At 40.6% G+C, this 19,173-nt stretch overlaps 2 protein-coding genes across 4 annotated transcripts; both read left to right on the top strand.

Moving 5' to 3' along the window:
- fgf10b (fibroblast growth factor 10b) lies at window positions 1-7,906 on the top strand. Its single transcript, XM_044196381.1, has 3 exons — window positions 1-1,496; window positions 6,598-6,701; window positions 7,048-7,906. Exons 1-3 carry the CDS (start codon window positions 1,040-1,042, stop codon window positions 7,237-7,239), a joined length of 753 nt encoding a protein of 250 aa, XP_044052316.1. The 5' UTR covers window positions 1-1,039; the 3' UTR covers window positions 7,240-7,906.
- A 3,020-nt stretch (window positions 7,907-10,926) lies between these two features.
- Window positions 10,927-18,897, top strand: paip1 (poly(A) binding protein interacting protein 1). 3 transcript variants are annotated; one of them, XM_044196377.1, is made up of 12 exons: window positions 10,927-11,318; window positions 12,923-13,074; window positions 13,183-13,230; window positions 13,312-13,509; window positions 13,713-13,825; window positions 14,161-14,272; window positions 15,154-15,279; window positions 15,381-15,487; window positions 15,941-16,058; window positions 16,165-16,219; window positions 16,621-16,699; window positions 17,795-18,897. In XM_044196377.1, the coding sequence occupies exons 1-12, from the start codon at window positions 11,120-11,122 to the stop codon at window positions 17,904-17,906; spliced, it is 1,419 nt and encodes a 472-aa protein (XP_044052312.1). In that variant the 5' UTR covers window positions 10,927-11,119; the 3' UTR covers window positions 17,907-18,897. The 3 variants fall into 3 exon arrangements, with proteins under 3 accessions (XP_044052312.1, XP_044052313.1, XP_044052314.1); XM_044196378.1 differs by having other exon boundaries at window positions 10,931-11,318; window positions 13,186-13,230; XM_044196379.1 differs by lacking the exon at window positions 13,183-13,230 and having other exon boundaries at window positions 10,931-11,318.
- Window positions 18,898-19,173: the final 276 nt, after the last annotated feature.

Raw genomic sequence — 19,173 nt, forward strand, 5'->3', positions numbered from 1 at the left:
CACAGCTACACACAACACAGCACACAGTCATTTTCTGTGATCACCCTTCAGGTGAGTAGAGCACACCAGGAAGCCTCATCTCAAGGACCTAACGGACAGGAGGCGAACAACTCTGACTCAACCCTGAGACAGAGAGAAAGACCTCCCCAGACCGTTACCTCAACGCTGTATGAAGGTGGAGTCATTTGGGGGTAGAGATAGTTAGGGAGAGAGAGAGAGAGAGAGAGAGGGAGAGAGAGAGAGAGAGGGTGAGAGAGAGAGAGAGCGAGAGGAGCAAATCAAGAAGACAGATGGATTATCTGACATGCGCCTGGATTGACCAGCGTTCTTCTTTAAGTCTTGAATCCCATTTTTCTTCCTCAGAGTGAAATCTGAAAATGCTTTCCTGCACATGTGGAGTGTAACAGCTATCGGACAGGTAGATTGTGTGGTGCACCTTTTTTGATTTCACTGGATCTTAGGACTTTTACACATTCTACTACTTTCTACTTGGATATCAGTGAATTTTTGGATTTTAGTCTTTTCTTTTTTTCTTAAATTGAGCAACTGCCTGGAAATACAAGCGTCACTGGAGCAGCCAAGAATAATAGTCAAAATTTCACAAACAATTTAGAAAGAATTAGAAAACGGAAGGAAGGTGGAAAAAACAGGTTTATTACTGGAATACACACACATAGTAATTGGTGTATTGTTTTTACGTGATCTTTGTTCATTCAGACTGATTTATTTTCCAAAACAAACTTGGACTGCAGACTTTCTGATCATCAGCCTAAAACCCTTCAACAGTGGAGAAGAGAAGTCAGTGGAATATCAGCGTGAAACACAGTGACTTGTTGAACAGTTATTACACTATCAAAAATAATTCTAGAAATCTAAGAATTTCATACAGGTGCTAAATAATTTGGACTCTGCAGGGAGACCATCTCACCCAGTCTGGACTGTGGAGGGCTCCCCTCCCTGCCCTCCCAGCCTATCCTCGCCCCCAGCAGCATGTCCCAGGCTCTGAGGCTGCCTCTAGTCCTCCACACAGCACACTACCATGATCAGATGGGCTGCTGGAGGGAGTAAGGCTGCCTCTGCCTCGTCCTGCTCCAGGGCTGGGTTAGGGGCTCGTTCTGGTTCTGGGTCCAGCTCCAGACTAAGGTCATCACTGCTTTCCTCCCTGTCTTTGCCTCTCCTGGTTGCCCTTGTGATTTTCTCCTTCTTCTTACCCGGGGCGGCCTGCCATCAGCACCGCAGAGACAGACCGAGACTCGCCAACCCACGAACTCTCAGGGTTCCACTGAACATTTCTGAGACTGAGGTCGTCTCTCGGCCCAGGGCCACTGGGGCCCCCGTGGGTCGGACTGGGGGGCCGCAGGGTAGGCATGTGCGCAGCTACAATCATCTCCAAGGGGACATACGGAGGAGGAAGCTGTTCTCTTTCCAGAAGTTTTTCCTGAGGATCGATAAGAATGGAAAGGTTAATGGAACCAAGAGCAAGGATGACCCCCTCAGTAAGTAACTCACTGAGTAGATTAATGTACAAAAGTTGACAAAAAAGAGGGAATAAGACCCCAAAGATGATCTGAGTCTCTGCGATGGCTGCAAAAGTTAAAAGTGACCCAAGCCAAGGCTCATTTGAGCAAAAGCGTGTGAGTTTTAACCTTTCAAACAGATCAAGGCTCTTAACCTCTGCAACCAAACTTTCTGACCTCCTTTGGATTTCAAAGGATTCGTATATTACGCATAACAAAAAGCACCTGTTGATTGCTTTAAGTCAGGGACATTTCTGGCACCAAGAAACCCTCTTAAATGTTTGGTTATTTCTAATTTGAGAAAAAAAAATCTTCCCCGCAAAAAAGTTACATAACACCAACACAAAAATATAAATTAGATATATAAACATACAAATTGGCGCAAACATTGAATTTACATAAAAAACATAATTCTTCGTTCATTTCCAGAGATGGCCAACCTGACCATTGGTTGGTAGTTTGAATGAAACAATTCCTGATTAGTCGTCTTTTTTGTTTTAAACCAGACATCCCACTGATATCTCTCCTGTCCAAACACTCAGCACAATGATGGTAGCTCTCAGATGGCTTAAAAAGGAGCAGGGGCAGATAACCCAGCCATTATCAGGAAGTCTTCACAGCCCAGGGTAAACAGCACTGATAACAACCACAGAAGAACAGGGCTTTGGGGGGTGTGTGGAGGATATGGATGTCAGTCTCATTAATGCTTTTAGACTCTTTCTGCTCCTCTGTGTCTGTGTCTCTCTCACTCTCCCACTCAGATTGCCCGCCTGCCAGCCAGCATCCTAGCAAATTACATACCCTCAGTCACAGATCAGACATTTGTTTAAAGCAGTTTGACGTGCTCACTCGGAGAAACACGTCTTTAAAGTGATTACATGTTGTATGTTTCGGCATATCAGTCAGTAAAATAGCATTCTCATTAGTCTCCCAGCATTCCCACCGAGCTACGTGTGTGTGCCTATCAGCCAGCGGGCACTCACATGCTCCAGTGGGTGTGTGATCATATAGCAGCCAACGACGACACATGTGCTCCCTTATTACCGACACACATATACATCGCTCTCCTTCTCACATGTTCTTTTTCTTCCTCTTTCTCTCTGTCCCCCAACCCCATGGCGAGTGTATATGGAACCTTTTAATGTTCCTCTTGGGAGAGCTAAACCACACATTCAATCAAAGTGACTTAGGGGAAATGGCACGGGGAGGCAGAATGTCAGGGGAGATGTTTGTTTTGACAAGGTCATGACAGAGGCAACTTTATTTACTGACCGTATTACATCGTGATGCCTTTACTGCCGCCTTTGTTAGTGGTTTCTTTTAAGTTGTAAAACTGAAGTGGCGTAAGGAAGTCTGACTCAGTTTATCTGGTAATAGTGGTGTGTGACTTCACCCTAAACTTTATGTATGTTTGGAAGATGATTTACCCCTCTGTCTTCTTTTTTTATCGACTCACAACTTCTCATTTTTAGGAGCGTGTTGCCTTTTTCAAAAGTCTGTTTGAGTTAGTGCAGATTGAGCATTGGGGAGAGAGGTGAAAGGGAGCATAGGGGACTCTCTAGAGGTACAAGTTCATGAATGACATGGCTGAACATCATTGTGGCGACATCAAAGCCGTGTGTCTTCAGTATCAATGGTGGTGCCATCAAAAAGCTGTGTCCTGAGGGGGTCTGGAGACACTGTGTGTGGATTATGTGCCCTCATATCAGGTTCTCACGGTAAAGGATACTACACAACGGCAGCTTCAGTCTTTGCTCTGGCCCCTGGGGCTAGACATGATCCCAGGGCTGACGTTCTTTGTAGACCCTCGATGGTCCCTTGAAGTGACAAAATATCACGTTTTTTTGCGATGAGTGGAGGACGTCTTGCCTTTTTCCTGAGCCAGAAGTGCCAAGGCAAAGACACACTGCATTCAAATTTTACGATAGATGAATATATATATATTTATCATGCTTTCTCTAAGAGGTGTATGAGCAGTGGAGGCTTTGGTTTTGGGTGCTGCCTGTGGCCCTGTGAGGACCCGGCTCACTGTCTGTTAAAGAGCCAGTATCCAGCCTCCCACAGATTTATGGGGATGCCAACGCAAAACTGTCCCACATGGCTTTCCAACCCGCTGGGAGCCTGTGCTGAGGTTACAGAGAGGCAGAGAGAAAGGGAGGGAGATTATGTTAAAGTCAGCTAAGTAGTTATCTGCATGGCCTAAGTATGTAATTAAATATCTATCATTCACAGCTGAGTCCTCTTAAATTTATAGAAAACTAGCAGCTCTGAGTGACTAGTGAAATATTGCTGAATAAGACTCTGGCAAAAGCCTGGCGGTAAAAGAGTTTGGTTAATTATCCACGGCTGTGATGGTGTGAGAGGGTGAGTCTGTCAAGATCGTGTGTGTGTGTGTGTGTGTGTGTGTAAATGTCTGTGTGTATTTGTGTCGGGCCACCAATTGTGTTTCTGTGCTGTAGGGGACAGCCAATGTGTGTAAGATGCTTCGGGACATGGTTCAAGAAGTGTGTGTATATAGTACATGTGAATGTGTGTGTCTTTGTGCACATTTGTCTTCTTTTATCAAAGCAGTGGCCTTTTGCATGGGAAAAAAACAGATGGTGCTCTTATGGAGGTTTGAGGAGAGAGATGTATAGCTTTTCTCTGAGGTGGAGAAGAGGATAGATATCCCTTCTATGTAAATACACTCAGTGTGGTCCTTATCAAGTGTTATTACTATATATCCTGATTTACGCCTCACTCCACACCATTTTTCTGCATGGGAATGTCACCAATCAAAATTTATTCTTTTCTTTCTTTTAAATGTCTTTTATTATTCACTGTGGTATTTTATTTCTCTCTCTGTGAAGCACTTTGTACTTTGTTTTGATAAGTGCTCTATAAATTAAGTTTTATTATTATATTATATTACTTATCTGTCCAAATGTTATTTTGTGCAGCCCCTGAACATAAATTTTTTAAAAAGCAAAGTAAGAGTGAGATAGAATAACAATACAAGCTGCAAAGCACATGGTTTTTGGCATCCCACTGTGGAAAAACCATCTTTAATTCTCCCTGGCATTGTGTGCCTCCATTCCACAACCAACGCACCATTTACTGTTGTAACTCTAAACAGAGCGTATCAAATAAGCCACACATTAGGAAAAAGCAAACAGCATGCAAAAGAAAAACTGCTGTCTCCCCATGTAAACAGCTGAACCTGGCTGGCTGACTTTAGGCTACGTTTTACATTTGTGGTTTCTAAAATTTACCCCACACAAAGCATTGTTGTCACATTTAAGGCTTAACACTGTAATCTGGAGGAAGCTAAATGAAGACCATTTTTCTGTTATGGCATTTTCCCATACTCAATAAGCTCATTGCTCTCCGCTTGCGGGCCAAACTAAGCATTGAGCAGTGAACAGTGAATGGAGATTTTGTAGTTTCACAGCCAGATTGAGTGTGCTAGTTATGTGCAAGTGCACATTCACCTGCTACAATATTAACTGTGTGTGTGTGTGTGTGTGTGTGTGTGCGTGTGTGTGTGTGTGTGTGTGTGTGTGTGTGTATACAACCTGTCTCGCCCCTGCCTCCGGTGGCTGACTTTGATCAGTGATCATTACAGCCTTACTAATCCTCACTCCACCCCCAGTCTCACTGTCATGGCTCCTCTGTCCGCCTCTGTTCTCCTTCCTTTCATCCCTCCCATGTTTACAGAGCAGCCAGAGACTGCCATAGATTGTATTACATCCTCACTCCATACCCGACACCCGATCCCATACAGAAACCAGCTCCTCTCAGATCTTCAATGGCCGTTGTGTCACAGTCCCCACCATCGCCTTGCCGCTTCAGACCTCACTGCCCCGAGGTGCCACTGTTTGAACTAGAAACTGATACAGTCAAGACCTCACGGACGAGGAGAGAAGCTGCTGTATGTTTAAGAGAGGGATTGTTCTTTGGGTGCACACCTGCATCCTCAACTGTCCACTCATGTACAAGGCTGGCAGCTTCAGAGGGCCCCCAGCCACCGGAGAGTGGGTCTGACAGTAGAGCAGGCTGCCACACAAACAGTCATCAGACAGAGGAGGGGCTGCTGATCTGATCAAAGGATGTCGTCAACTCTCTGGAGTTCACACCCCCACGCTGAAGTGTGCGTGTGTGTGTGTGTGTGTGTGTGTGTGTGCGCGTACACATATGTGTGCTTATCGGGATAAAATAACGACAGCTCACAGGAAGTGGGGAAAGGAAGTCAGGGAGGGAGGCATGAATGAAAACATGCCATGGGAACTGGGGAGGTTCACTCACACACTCACACACATGTGCACACACACACACACACACACACACACACACACACACACACACACACACCAGCATAAGACGAGACGAGTGGGTTCTGTGGTCAAAGGACACATTAGGAAGTTATCTCTCTGACCTCTGATACTGAGACCACACAAATAACCACCGCTGTCTGTGGCAAAAGCATGCCCTTGTTAACTAGGGTTTAATTAGGCCATCTAATAGCTTTTGCAAAACCTGAATTACTTGTATAAGCACTTGAAAACCTAAATACCAAACAGAACATAAACAACCTGAGAATCTCTGCGGTATCTACCTATTAATTTTCAAACTAAATGGCCTGCGCAGCTGGAGTCTGTTACACAGGTGTAGGTTGTAAAGTAACTTTATAATATCACTGAAATGATAAATGTGCTCAAAGAATAATTGTGACCTTACACAGAATTCCCACACTGTGTGTTCCCACATGTAAAAGCCCTGAAATGAGCCTGCAATATGTTGTTATTCATTCATTACTCTCACTGATGTCTGTAAAAATGTATGGATTTATCCCTGCCTGTATCTAGACTCTCAAGTGGCTGGCCTGTGACTGCTGAGTGTCAATTGTTGTATACTCTTATCTACAGCAACTATGAGTCAGGAAAACATTTAATCACCTTTACTTCCTCTGTCAGTTTAGCTCAAACTGCTAAGAAACACATACTTGAAAAATCATTTTACTTGCACAAATCACATAGGAGCTCTTATGCTTACTCTGAATGTTGACACGTATTGATATAACCTTTTTTTTGCTGAATCCTAGGTATTCTGGAAATCACATCAGTGGACGTGGGAGTGGTGGCCATCAAAGGGCTGAACAGCAACTACTATCTGGCTATCAGCAGGAAGGGAGAGCTGTACGGAGCGGTTAGTATCCGGGTCAGGGGTCAATCTGGATGCTCCAGAGACAGAGATAGTGTAATTCTTCTGTCCTTATCAGAATACTGTCCTTATCTTTACTTCTCTAACTGCTGGGTCAACTCTGGATTACAACCAGGCCAGTGCACACACGTGAACCTCCAGGAGAAAACTGCACACAAGTTTCTACACAAGCGCACAAAGCAAAACATGCAATGTAGATTAATGAGTGCTAAATAAACAAGGTACCATGTGCAACCACAATGGATTTGCACAAGAAAATGATCTGTGTTTTGCCTTAACCTCACATGTCGGGGTAATAACACTAAAATATGATACCTACTTACCTTTCCAGAGAGAGTTCGGTGTCGACTGCACCCTGAAGGAGCGGATTGAGGAGAACGGCTACAACACGTACGCATCAGCTGAGTGGAGGAACAAGAAGCGGCAGATGTTTGTTGGTCTGAATGTCCACGGGAAGCCGCTGAGAGGGAAGAAAACCCGCAGGAAGAACACAGCCACCCACTTCCTTCCAATTATGGTGTGAATTGGAGAACTCAACTGGAGAAGGAGGATATGCAGCACTGGACAGAGAGGTTTTCAATACTGAAAAGCTGTAAAATAAAGACATTCACTGAGAAATCTCTCATTTGGAAACAAGGCACTAACACTGTTACACAAAAATATGGTCTCTGCTCCTGACTTTGACTGAGATCATGTACTTTATTTGGTGGGAGAAGATGATATCTGTGTTTTCTGTGGCACGGGATGCAATATTTATCCTTTTTTCTGTGCCAAACAGTTTGCAACTGGAGTATGTGTGTAATGTAAACAACACAGAAGATACTGTCCCAGCTAATGAACTGTGGTAGATGCAGAACAGAAATATCTTAAAATGTTATTTATAATCCATATTCTCCTGTGAGACACCAGATTATCTGCAACATAAAGGGGAGGGATAGAAAATGGATAAGATGAGGGAAATGATCGGTCAGTTTATCACAACAGCATTAAATAATAGAGGATAAAACACATTTAAAGCTAATGTTTGATACTTAACCACTGTGTTTTGACTGTATTGTAATGATTTATTTATTTTGTGAAATATTTAACTGGAGGGGAACACTTACACGGCAAGCATTCCTTTGCATTCTTTACTTTTTATAGGAACTCCATTATGTGAAAATAAAAAAAAAAACATTTCTCCTCTGCAATGCAGTCGTCTTACTTCCTCAATACATCAAAAACTGACTTTATAGAAAAAGCTATGTTTTCTCACAAGTAGTGAGAAACCCTGGTGAACGTTCAGGTCATGGTAAGTCTATTCTTATCTGGCCCTCTGAGGTAGGAAGGGACAAAAGGCAACTATTAATGCCTAGCCAGATATTCCATGTGGCAACCATTGCACTAATGATTAGTTCCCAAACAAACGGGAAACATACAGACCGACCACAACAAAATGGGAGGGAGGTAACTCCCCTGGTATGGCCTGTAGAGGCTGACATCATTTCCTAATATCATCCCATTACTGTGGAGCTGCAACATTCCTCGATTGCAGGAGGGCTTGAATGGTAAAGATAGCTGCTAAAGCACCTGCTGATAATACTGGCATAAATACAATTGTCATGTTGGTCTGCATCACTATTGCCAATAGGTTTCTGGAGGGCCTTAAATGTGTGTCAAAGCAGAAATGTGAAGGGAGGGGAAAAAGAGAGGTATGACCTGTGTCTGACTACCCATTTCCCTCAGTAATCATCTACAAATACACTAATCAATGACAGCTGCCATGATGCCAGATCAAAAGACCACAGGGAGAACATTAACACCACAGGCTTCCGGGCCTCATGTTCTCTGAACATCCATCTCAGCAAAGGCATGAAAAATTAGGAGAGTAGACGAAGACAGGAAGGTGAGAGATGCACTTGCAAGAGACTCTGGCCGTTGTCTTCATTCCTAAATTCATCCAAGTTGGCCCGTGACTGTCACTCGAGACTGGAAGGAGTGAAAACAACAAAAGTGATCTGAACTATAGGAATCCAGAGCACAGGAAAGCATTTGCTTTACGCTATAGTATATTGTCCTAAAATGATCATTTAAGGAATCACTGCGACGAAAGATTAATACTGAGCAATGCTGCAGTACATTCCACCATAACAGTCAGGGCCAATGGCAACATATGGAATACTATTTCATGACCATCTCTGCGCCATTCACAACACTGTATATTACATTTTCTAAATAAAGCTTTAGATGTTACCAAAGAAGTAAGATTAGGAAGTCCAGCTGAGGGTTATTGGGCGCAATTCCGGAATTAATGTAAATTAAATAATTTTATTTTCTTTGAGGCCTGGTGCAAGTGTTTTGATTTTTGTTTTCCTTCACTTATATTTCTTAACAAGGACTAAAGTTACAAGAAAGAATACATGATTTGGTCTCTGATATGAAACTACACCACATACAGTAGCACTGTATTTTTCTTGGTTTTGTCTTTATCTGCTCTGTAACCTAATGATGCAGTCAATAACTCACCTAGGATATAACCTACATTATGTGTTTTGATGAAACTACCCCCTCCCCCAACAGCAATCCTAGTCATTTGTCATCTTGTGCATTCCCGAGACTTGTGAATGTTTGAACTCCCTCCAAGACACTGGCATGGGGGGAAAAACAGCAATAACAGAAAATAGGGGCAGTAATCTTTTATCAAAGTGGGTCTCCACATTTCTGGCACAGGAATTCTCTGTGGCATAATGTGATCCAGCTTTGGGAAACAAGTGGAAAATGACTGGAGGCTAAAACAACTAATGAATACTTACACTGAGAGGTCTGGTGCAACACATGGTTGTCGTGGGCAGCTACTGAGAGAGCTCGTGGAGAGAGGCACTTCTGTGAGGTTGCACAGGTTCAGAATCTTCTCTGTGATGCGTAAATGTGTGTTTGATACATCAGCTAAATGTAATTACCCACTCCTTGGTGCTTTGGCAAATATTTTAGATCAATATGAAGTTATTTAACCCACTCAACCACACATACGCTTTAACAGGTCCATGATTGTGCGGTCGTGTTTTGCAGACAACCACTGCCTCACCCCCAAGCAGGGCAGTAGCTAACACTGCAGACACTGAGGTCATGTCCTCACTATTTTTTTCTGGTGATTTTACACAACCTAAGCAGGAGTTAACATAAAATCAAAACATTCACACAGGTGTTTTTGTCTCTGTGACTGAAGGCAAAACAAATTAACTAAAATAAAATCAAGAGATTTAGTATTTCTCTGCCATAATTCCTGGCAGTGTAGATAATATTTTGAAACAGCATTCAGTCAGATCATGTAGCAGATAAAATTTATAAATATAACGTGAAGAGATTTAATTTACAGATTTTTTTTTTATACGGGGCTGGGGTTTTGCTGGGGGAATTTGGACTCATGACCTCAATATTTCTAAAATCCCACCCACAGCTGGTTATACTGAATGATAGTCAGGAACCAAATCTTTACAAAAATACTTGAACTACTTTATCGTTCTATTTCACTACATTTCTGGGAGAAATATTGTACTTTTTATTTTTTACATATAGTCATCTAATAAAATACATGTCATAAACTACCCAATAATAGTTCAAATTAGCACCACCTCGAAAAACTGCAACAGTAAAATACTACTTAAACATTTAAGCATCAGTAATAATAATCTAGTAATACAATGTATAATAATATGACACTCACGGGGGCCTTTTTTTGCATGGCGAGTGCTTTAACGTTTGATACTTTTAAGTACATTTTTCTACTTCTCCTGTACTTTTAGGGACTGTACGAAAATGGTAAGAGTGGAGGGGGGGGGGCTGAATCTTATAATTAATTTTAGAAAAAACAAGACCTTCCCCAGTGTTATTATTTTTCCTGACTTATTATTATTATTATTTTTTTTTTACAATAAATCTCAAAAGGGAAGAATGAATCCGGGAGGAGAAAAAGTTAAAAGACCTCACTTACTCTCCCAAAAAAAATTTAGACTACCCTCCAGTCAGCATGAAGAACAAATGTTTGTACAGAACTTGAGTAAATCTATGAATGGAGGACTTTTACCTATAAAGGAATATGTATGCATCAATAATCTTACCACCGCCGATGATAACGTGCTGTATTTTGAGGCTGCACAATACACTACCACTCCACGCCACTAGAGGGAACCAGTTTTATTTTGATATCAAACACTGTTATGAAAATCAGTGAGTTTGTTGTTAAAGGAAGTGGCCAAAACAGTTAGTGAAAAAGCCATCATGAAAGAGAGATAGGGTGGGTTTTGTTGTGATAAAACACAAGCAATTGCTGTTACGCAAAAGAAAAGGCAGTTGGTACGGGGAACAGCATTTCTCCATCTCTTTCTGATGCTGCTTTGAGAGTCGAGGCTGACAAACGAGCAGTCATGAACGAGAATTTCGACCGAGCTCCTGGAGCGGGGAGAACCCGAAATCTTCCAGCTGAACCCAGGCTCGTGGGTACCGCCGGGGATGGTGACACCAAAACCACGCTTTTCAACCAAAGGGAACCGTTGAGACAGCCGCGAACATCCCCGCCTTTTCCCGAGAACAACATTAGCACGGCCAACGACATGGGTGGTGGAGGTAGGGAGCTGTCAACTAGCCAACGTCAACGATAACTGAGCTAAGTTAGCTAGCTAACGTTAGTAGCTACTTTCAGAATCGATTTCATGTAACGTTAGCGTTAAGTGTCATTCGCTGACATAGTCACTAAAACTATGTTTGCCTTGAATTAAAAGCTGCCACTAAATTTCCCAGACATTTCGTTTGAGAAGCGTAGGGGGTTAAGCTATTTGTTTAACCTGGTCTAAATCTGAAGCTGTATTTAGCTAGCTTAGCTGCTAAATACCAACGTTAGCATTTTGGCGTTGCGACATGCACCTGTTGGATTGTTATTTCATGTGAGATAACGCAACATCTAAATTAAGCTCACAGTCAGATATCACATAAGTTAGTCGACTAGTTACGTGCCACAGTTAAGGCTGTCTTACCCAGCTAAAATTTTAGTTTGTAGAGCTAACATTCGCTATAGCTAACGTAACGTTACGTTGTGTTAGCAACGCAGAGCAAAGGGGAAGAATCAGTTCCCCTTCCAAATCTGATCAAGTAGCTAGATGGCGTTAGGGACTAGGGTAGTAAAGTACCAGTGGGATCATTCACGCTGTAGATGTATCAAAACCTTATTATTTGATTATCAGCTGTCAAAGTCTTTATCAGAATAAGTCCAATATTTGGACGGTTGGAAATCCTTTTGTGATCTTTTTCTAAAGGAAAATGTCACTTTATACACCTGTCAGTGCTGTAACAAAATAAAAGTATGGTCAAAACCACGTGATTTAAATAGGCAGGTATCAAAACCACAACCTGTTTTAAACTGCATGCATATTAAAAGTCTGCCAAAAACTTATCAGTATCAACCAGTATTGGTGGAAAATGTATTGGTATTTGCTTCTGAAAAACATATCACTACAGGTTATAGCCAGCATGATCTAGTACTAATTTCTGGGATGACAGCTAACCAACCACATATATTGCTCTACTAGGTTGATGTTTACTGTCCTCCAGCTGCCCCTGCAATATGACCTTAAACGATAAATCCGGGAATCAGCTCTGCTGCGACCAGTGGTGCGGCGCGATGTGATGTGTGTTTGTGCAATGTTTTCCCACAACACCCCTTGTTCAGTGAGCTTCAGGCCCTTCCATCAGGTCTATGTCTTCGGGCCCCTAGTTGCAAAAGTAACAGAGCCAGGAATTCCATCAGTTTATCCCATCAGCCATCACAACACACATGCATGAGCTGCAGCATTGGGGGGCAGGTGCGCACACACACACTTGCCAAAATTAGTCCTGCATGAAACTCTTAGTACTTAGTTAATCAGTATTTATGTGAAAACTTGCTAGTGCACCAATTCTGTGGCTGAAAATGGAAACAAAAGCACAATGTACTCCTGTGTGAGTAATGTTTGCTAAAAAAAAACTGCAGTGCCCATGTTTTAGGAAAAATAACTCAGCCTTTCTGAAAAGTGAAATATATATTTGGGATGTGTTTTGAATGAATAGTTTACAACAGCAACAATATAGAGTATCTCCAGCTTTTTCTTTAAAGAAAAAAAGATAATTTGCCCATATGGGATGAGTAGTGTCACATATAACAGAGACTAAGAACATATTTCATCTTCCTCTTTCAGATTTTAAAAGACAGAGCAAACCCGAACAAAGTGCAAATGCCAACAGTACGTCTGCCTCCAGAAGGTCTAATGAAGTGGATTCCATGGTCAAGTCATCAAAGCTTTCAGTCAATGCCCCAGAGTTTGTCCCATCGGGAAGTAACCTGTATGAAGTAAGAGGAATTTTTACGCCATCACTGCTTTTATCCTGATACTATTATTCTTATTTTTAAGAGTTTTAAACATTATATGGTAATGGTTCTCTTCACTTCTGATGTTAGCAGGTTGGGGACAGGAACAGTGTCAGTAGCACATCCATCATCACTTTGGTAAAGATCAGAATATCTCATAAATGTAGATTTTTAATTTTAATATGTTACTCAATTATTTTTATTGTGATTTTTGTTTAGGACCCCAGTTTTTATTATGACAGCGAAAGCTGTTACAGTGAACCAACCTTGGCTGATATGGTCACAGACTTTCTTGGCCACCTGAGCTCGTCACCTGGGTCCTTTGAGTCAGATGTTGAAGACATAACTGGCATGCTCAATTCCTGGGTTACTACTGAAGAGTTGTTGCACGAGCTGGTGGAACTGATCTACGCACAGGTTTGGACAGACACATTCAGTCCTCATTTTGCTTTTTGTATAAATAGTTAATAATATGATTTTAAACCAAACCTGTCTAAACACAGCATACACATTGAATATAATCTGTGGGGCATATTTATTAAATATAAATGCGTGTTTCTGACAAAACACACAATTGTATAAGGTACCTCACTGTGTATTAAGTTTTTATTTCATTGCAGTCTACTGCCATTCCAAACTTCTCTTACACGGGTGCCAGGCTCTGTAACTACCTGTCCCATCACCTCATTATCTGCCCACAAAGTGGCAACTTTCGACAGCTGCTCCTAAAAAGGTGATTTTATTTCTGTTTCTGATGAATTTAATATGGGTTCATATCAGGGATAGACAAGATCTTATGACGAATATCCCCATAACTTTTCATAAGATGCAATTTTTTAATAATTTGATTGTTGAAAAAGAGTTTTAAAATGTTTATTAGATGGTGCAGAAGCAGTAGAAAATGTTGGTATTACACAGGCAGTAGTAGAAGTACAAATATTTTCAGTGTTACAAACTGAATAGCCATTGGATGACAAATAATAAGGTATGGTGCAATCAGCAAATCAGCGTGATCTGTCATTGTTCAGTCAAGTTGCCATTAAAAAGGAAGAATGTTGTCTTCTTTAGATGTCGAATAGACTTTGAACAGAGGGATGCAGCTGTTAAAGGAGACTCGGAGACTCAGAAGAAATTCCACTCCTTTGTGCTCTTTCTGGGAGAGCTCTATCTTAACCTGGAGGTAAGTGGTTTTCTTTGAGACAGAAATATAGTATCATTCCTGAAGTTATGTAACTACATTTATTTGATCAATTTGGTCAATTTTACACAACACAATATTGACTTTTTTATGTCCTTTTTCAGAATCAGAATCAGAAATACTTTATTGATCCCCGAAGGGAAACTCTTTGTTACAGCAGCTCGCCTTTCCGTCAGTGCACACAGGAGAAAGTACTAGCAAAAAAAAAAAAAAAAAAATACAATACACTATAAAAACAGGTCAGAAAATAAATAGCCAGGTGGGTATAAGTATAAAATAAGTGTGAAGTACCAAGTGGGTTTACTGGTTGATGATGATAATACGGTATAATAATACAATGTAATAATATAAGTAATAAGTAGTAGTGCATGTACTGTCGAGTTAAGCTGTCGTGTAGCTTATTGAGATTTGAATCACAAAATTATGTCTTTATTTGGGCCATACTGGCCCTGCATTTAGCCTGCAGGTTGGGGGGTGTACATGCTGCCCTTATTGCACCGAGAGCAAGGACTTGTTAAGTGCGCTTGCTAATTTGACAGGCAGCTGTCCATTCATATTTAAAAAAACAAAACAACAGGCCATACCATATAGATTTTATTTCTAGTTATGTGTATCACCTTGTCACTCATGCTTGTTTTGATACACCCTGCTTGAATTGCTGCCAGATGTTTAGGCTGGTGGTGCACTCCGCTGTATTGTGGTCACTACTGTAATTCACGAGCCATCTCAGACGAGGGGCCGACTTTGCAAGTTGGGTTCATAAGCCACCAACACCAGATTACTACTCAGCATGCCTTCAACCTTTTCATTGTGTCAGTCAGTCATTTGTTGATATTTGTGCCAATCTGTTTTTGTTTGTTTAGGTAAAGAGTGGAAAAGGACCTCCAAATCGAGCAGATATCCTCCTCGATGCTCTGAAAGACCTGATGAGAAGTCTGTTCTCCAATCCTGTGGATGCAAATCTAATCTGCGCTGTCAAACTGCTTAAGGTTTCAAATCTCAATTAGATATGTTTACAGATTTTAATTGAAAGCTTTCCAGGTAGTTCTATTGTTTAGGGAGGTAACGAGAATGGGTTTTGAATTTACAGCTGACAGGCTCTGTCCTGGATGATGCGTGGAAAGTGAGTGGAAAACCATACATGGAAGAACTGATCCAAAGAATAGAAAATGTTCTACTGGATGCCACCTGCGGCAGGTATGTATATCAGTATCGTCTTTTGTGTACAGCTGCTATTCAAGACTTATGCTTAGGGTAACTTCATGCTTTATAAAGCTTGAAACATGCATCTGCGTCTGAGATAGTTGCACTTAATGATCATGTGTGTCCTAGGTGGCAGTGTTAAAGACAATCATCTATCATCAAAAAGCTTTGGAAGAATAGGTATTCTTTCACAAAAATGAATCAAGTATATACTATTTTTATAAGAGATTTCTGTTTCAGAGTTTTATAAACAACTGAGATGAAACCAATGTGTACCAAAGTGTTTTAGCTTTGTAACACACACAACATTAGGAACATGTACCATCATTCAGAAGTCTGCCATAAACTGGCAAAAGGCTGAAGTGCCAAAAAGCAGAACAGTTCAGAGTTAAACCCTCATAGACGCCCCTGGGTAGAACTTTCTGAAATTAGCATTTTTCTCCTCAGGGATGTCAGACAGATGCTTCTGAAACTAGTGGAGTTGAGATCTAGTGACTGGGGCAGAGTCCGTGCTGCTGCAGCAGCCAGCAACGCCACACCAGACAATGACCCCAACTACTTCATGGTGAGTGTCAACTGTACCATACTCCCCATTTTTCTTTTTTTTTATGCTACATTTTTTACAGTCTCTATATTTCTGTTTGTCATGTATTTGTTTATGTTCCTTTCAGAATGAACCTACATTCTACACAGAAGACGGCACTCCTTTTACAGCAGCAGACCCAGGTGAGGGCAACATGGGGTTTGCTGTCTATTAGGTTGTCAGCTCTGTTCACAGACACCAGAGACATGCAAGATCATTCTCGGATGTCAGTAATAAATATAATTTTTAAAAAAACACCAGAATACTTGTTGCTGATTGTTTAAAAAATTTTTTTAAAAAAGTTCTGTGATTTGAAAATGGCAGTATGCAGACAGAACTTTACATTAATATGTGCTAATACTTGTTAAATGTTATAAATAGGCATTTTGGCTTGACTCATCCTGGTTAGTCTCCTCAGCCAAGTCACTGAATATATCTCTTAAATTGCAGAAAAAAGCAGTCCTCTTCTACTTTAAATGGAAAACATTTTCAACCGTGTTGCAGCTTCTTTTGTGCTTGAATGTCGGTCTCTCTGCTTTTACAGAATATGCTGAGAAATACCAAGAGATCATGGACAGGCAGGGCTATTTCCATGATATTTATGGAGAAAATGGAAATGAAGAGTAAGTACATATCATGGGGATAAAATTATATAGATGGGTCATTCTTTTTGCTCACAGCCACCTACCTACTTTACTGGGGGACCTTTTGATGCTTGTTGCAATAGATACTATTCAAAAACATAACTGTCACATCTTCAGTCTGGTAATTACATAATCAAAATACCTTGAATCAATGCGAATCTCTTTGTAATGTATCTTTACATTGGTTGTTTAGTGGAGACACAGAGCAGGCAGCTACAATGATACTTGTGTGTCGCATAACATTAGTTAAAATTAGCCAATTCAGTATTTCCATGTGCTTCAGGTGCCACATGGACCTGCATGACCTTCAGAATAATTCCACACTGAACAAACAAGTTACTGACATGGTTTAATTACTTTTCTTATTTATTTCAAACTATTTTATTGTTTTTTCTTATTTTGGCAAAAGAGCATCTACGGTACAAACAACGTGCACAATTGCAAATCTGAGTGTAAAACAGAGATGCTTGTAAAGCATTAATACAATAATCTATTCTTAGTTTGACACAGAAGCTGAGTATTTCTGAGAATGGAATTGTTCCTAATGTATATACAGTATATTTCTGCTGTAGTATATGAATTAAGGATGTAGCCACAGAAATGAGTTAGGATAGTTTCAGTTGTATTGCATTTTGAAGATTTTCTGTTAACAGACTGATGATACAGTATGGGTTATTCATTACTACTTTAGGGTTTTATTTAGACCAAAGTTCAACAGTACCATCGGGCTGGCACATCTTCGGTCATGTGACTGCATAGCGGTTTCATACAGGTCGTATGACCACCACTGACCTGTGGGCCCCTGAGCTTTGCGAATGTGTTTCACTGGCCCACAATGCAACAGGGTCAACCATGGCCTCAGATTCAGTGTAGTCAGCAGTTGGGCGTGAAAGAGGGCTTAGGTTGCTCCTATCCTCTCTCAGAACTGTGTGTGTCTGTGAGCTTGTGTTTTTGTGTGTCGTGTAAATGGCAATTACACTGTTAATATTAGTGACACAAATCATCTATACATTCAGGAACACATTTGTTTTAAATATCTAAAAAGTGAAGTCATTCATTTTGTTGTGTTCACAGAGACGATGACTCTGAAGATGGGATGGAGCCTGAGATGGAAGAAGCTTTTGAGAATTTTTGTTTAGAATCAGAGAGGAAACGACAACAATGCCGTGAGAGTGAGAGGCTGTGAGACACAACAGGCACCTACTGTACTGTTCCGACTCAACTTGCTGGAATGTTGAAAAGCAAAAGGAAACTAGCATCAGATAGGTTAAAAGCATTTTAACAAAAAAGCTGTTCATAGTTGCACTTCTGACACTTTTTAATTCAGTGTTGATTAGAAAATGGGGACAATCAACGGGATAATTGTTTGAAATATTAAGGTATTAAGATTTTTTTTGGACGTGGAAGTTCTCTCTTTGTTGTTTGAATTCAGAAACTTATTTCCTTTAAGTCTAAATTGAATGCCAAGAGGGAAATAGTGTGCTGTGGATTTCTTTAGAGTTCTTTTCTGAAAGGCAGATAAGTTTCAACACGTGTGCATAATTTGTGAAATACTAATTAATGTCCCTTGCATAAAGTACAGGCCAAAACACATAAGAGATGCATAATGTTAACGTAAAGTGCACTGTAGATGGGTGAGGTGGTTGTTTTACTACACATCTAGATACAATACATATACAGCCTTTATCTCCACCCTTGTGAAATTGTGTCTCTTGTCAGGTTGCCAATATTGAACAGTATATTCAAGGCTATTTACCTGTTAATCTGGCTGCAGTTCACTTAAGTTGTCAGGAATGCTGTGAAAGGCTGTGCAGTTTGAATTAACAGTATTGCATTTTCCAGTCACAAACTGGGAAGTGAATATAGACTAAACCCTTTTTAAATCTCTTTCTGTGGTTGAAGTCAACATTTTAAGAAATGTTATAACTAAATGATTCAAAATTCTGAGAATGCAGTGCATCTTAATCCAGTTTATTTCCTGAATGTAACTTTAAATATCTACACATCTTGTTAGCAGCGGTCAGTGTGACATAACTGAAAAAAGGATTCATTCTTATCAAAGACTGAAAGACTGTTTACCAGCAATCCATGGAACCCATAAAAAGGAATGTTGTTTTATAGTTTGTAAATATTATTTATGGTATTGTTTGCCTGCAATAAATTCTTGTGAGATTTTATTTTTGATATGTGTTTGAGCCTTTTTGAAGTTAAAGGATATACGGTGAGGTACAGTCTGTATTTGGTACGGCCACACTAATGTTTGGCTCCAGGGATTTAATTGTGAAGTGACTTAATGGCTGTGATCTCTGGCACAGTTACACTGAGTTACCAGTTTATTAGGAACACCAAATCAATCAATACATTAGAAATTTCTGTAATCCCAACTCTTGCATATAATGATTAGCTTTTTTTTTTTTTTTTTTTGGAAACTGTCAGAATCAAAACCCAATATA

This window comes from Siniperca chuatsi, linkage group LG5 (genome assembly GCF_020085105.1).
Source record: "Siniperca chuatsi isolate FFG_IHB_CAS linkage group LG5, ASM2008510v1, whole genome shotgun sequence".
Classification (NCBI taxonomy): domain Eukaryota; kingdom Metazoa; phylum Chordata; class Actinopteri; order Centrarchiformes; family Sinipercidae; genus Siniperca; species Siniperca chuatsi.

Excerpts from the sequence above, each read along its gene's own strand:
- fgf10b (XM_044196381.1), top strand. The coding sequence starts at position 1,040 with ATGATCAGATGGGCTGCTGGAGGGAGTAAGGCTGCCTCTGCCTCGTCC. Across the intron at positions 1,497-6,597 it reads GAGCAAGGATGACCCCCTCA|GTATTCTGGAAATCACATCA; the intron begins GTAAGTAACTCA and ends GCTGAATCCTAG. Across the intron at positions 6,702-7,047 it reads AGGGAGAGCTGTACGGAGCG|AGAGAGTTCGGTGTCGACTG; the intron begins GTTAGTATCCGG and ends TTACCTTTCCAG.
- paip1 (XM_044196377.1), top strand. The coding sequence starts at position 11,120 with ATGAACGAGAATTTCGACCGAGCTCCTGGAGCGGGGAGAACCCGAAAT. Across the intron at positions 11,319-12,922 it reads CAACGACATGGGTGGTGGAG|ATTTTAAAAGACAGAGCAAA; the intron begins GTAGGGAGCTGT and ends TTCCTCTTTCAG. Across the intron at positions 13,510-13,712 it reads TGGAACTGATCTACGCACAG|TCTACTGCCATTCCAAACTT; the intron begins GTTTGGACAGAC and ends ATTTCATTGCAG.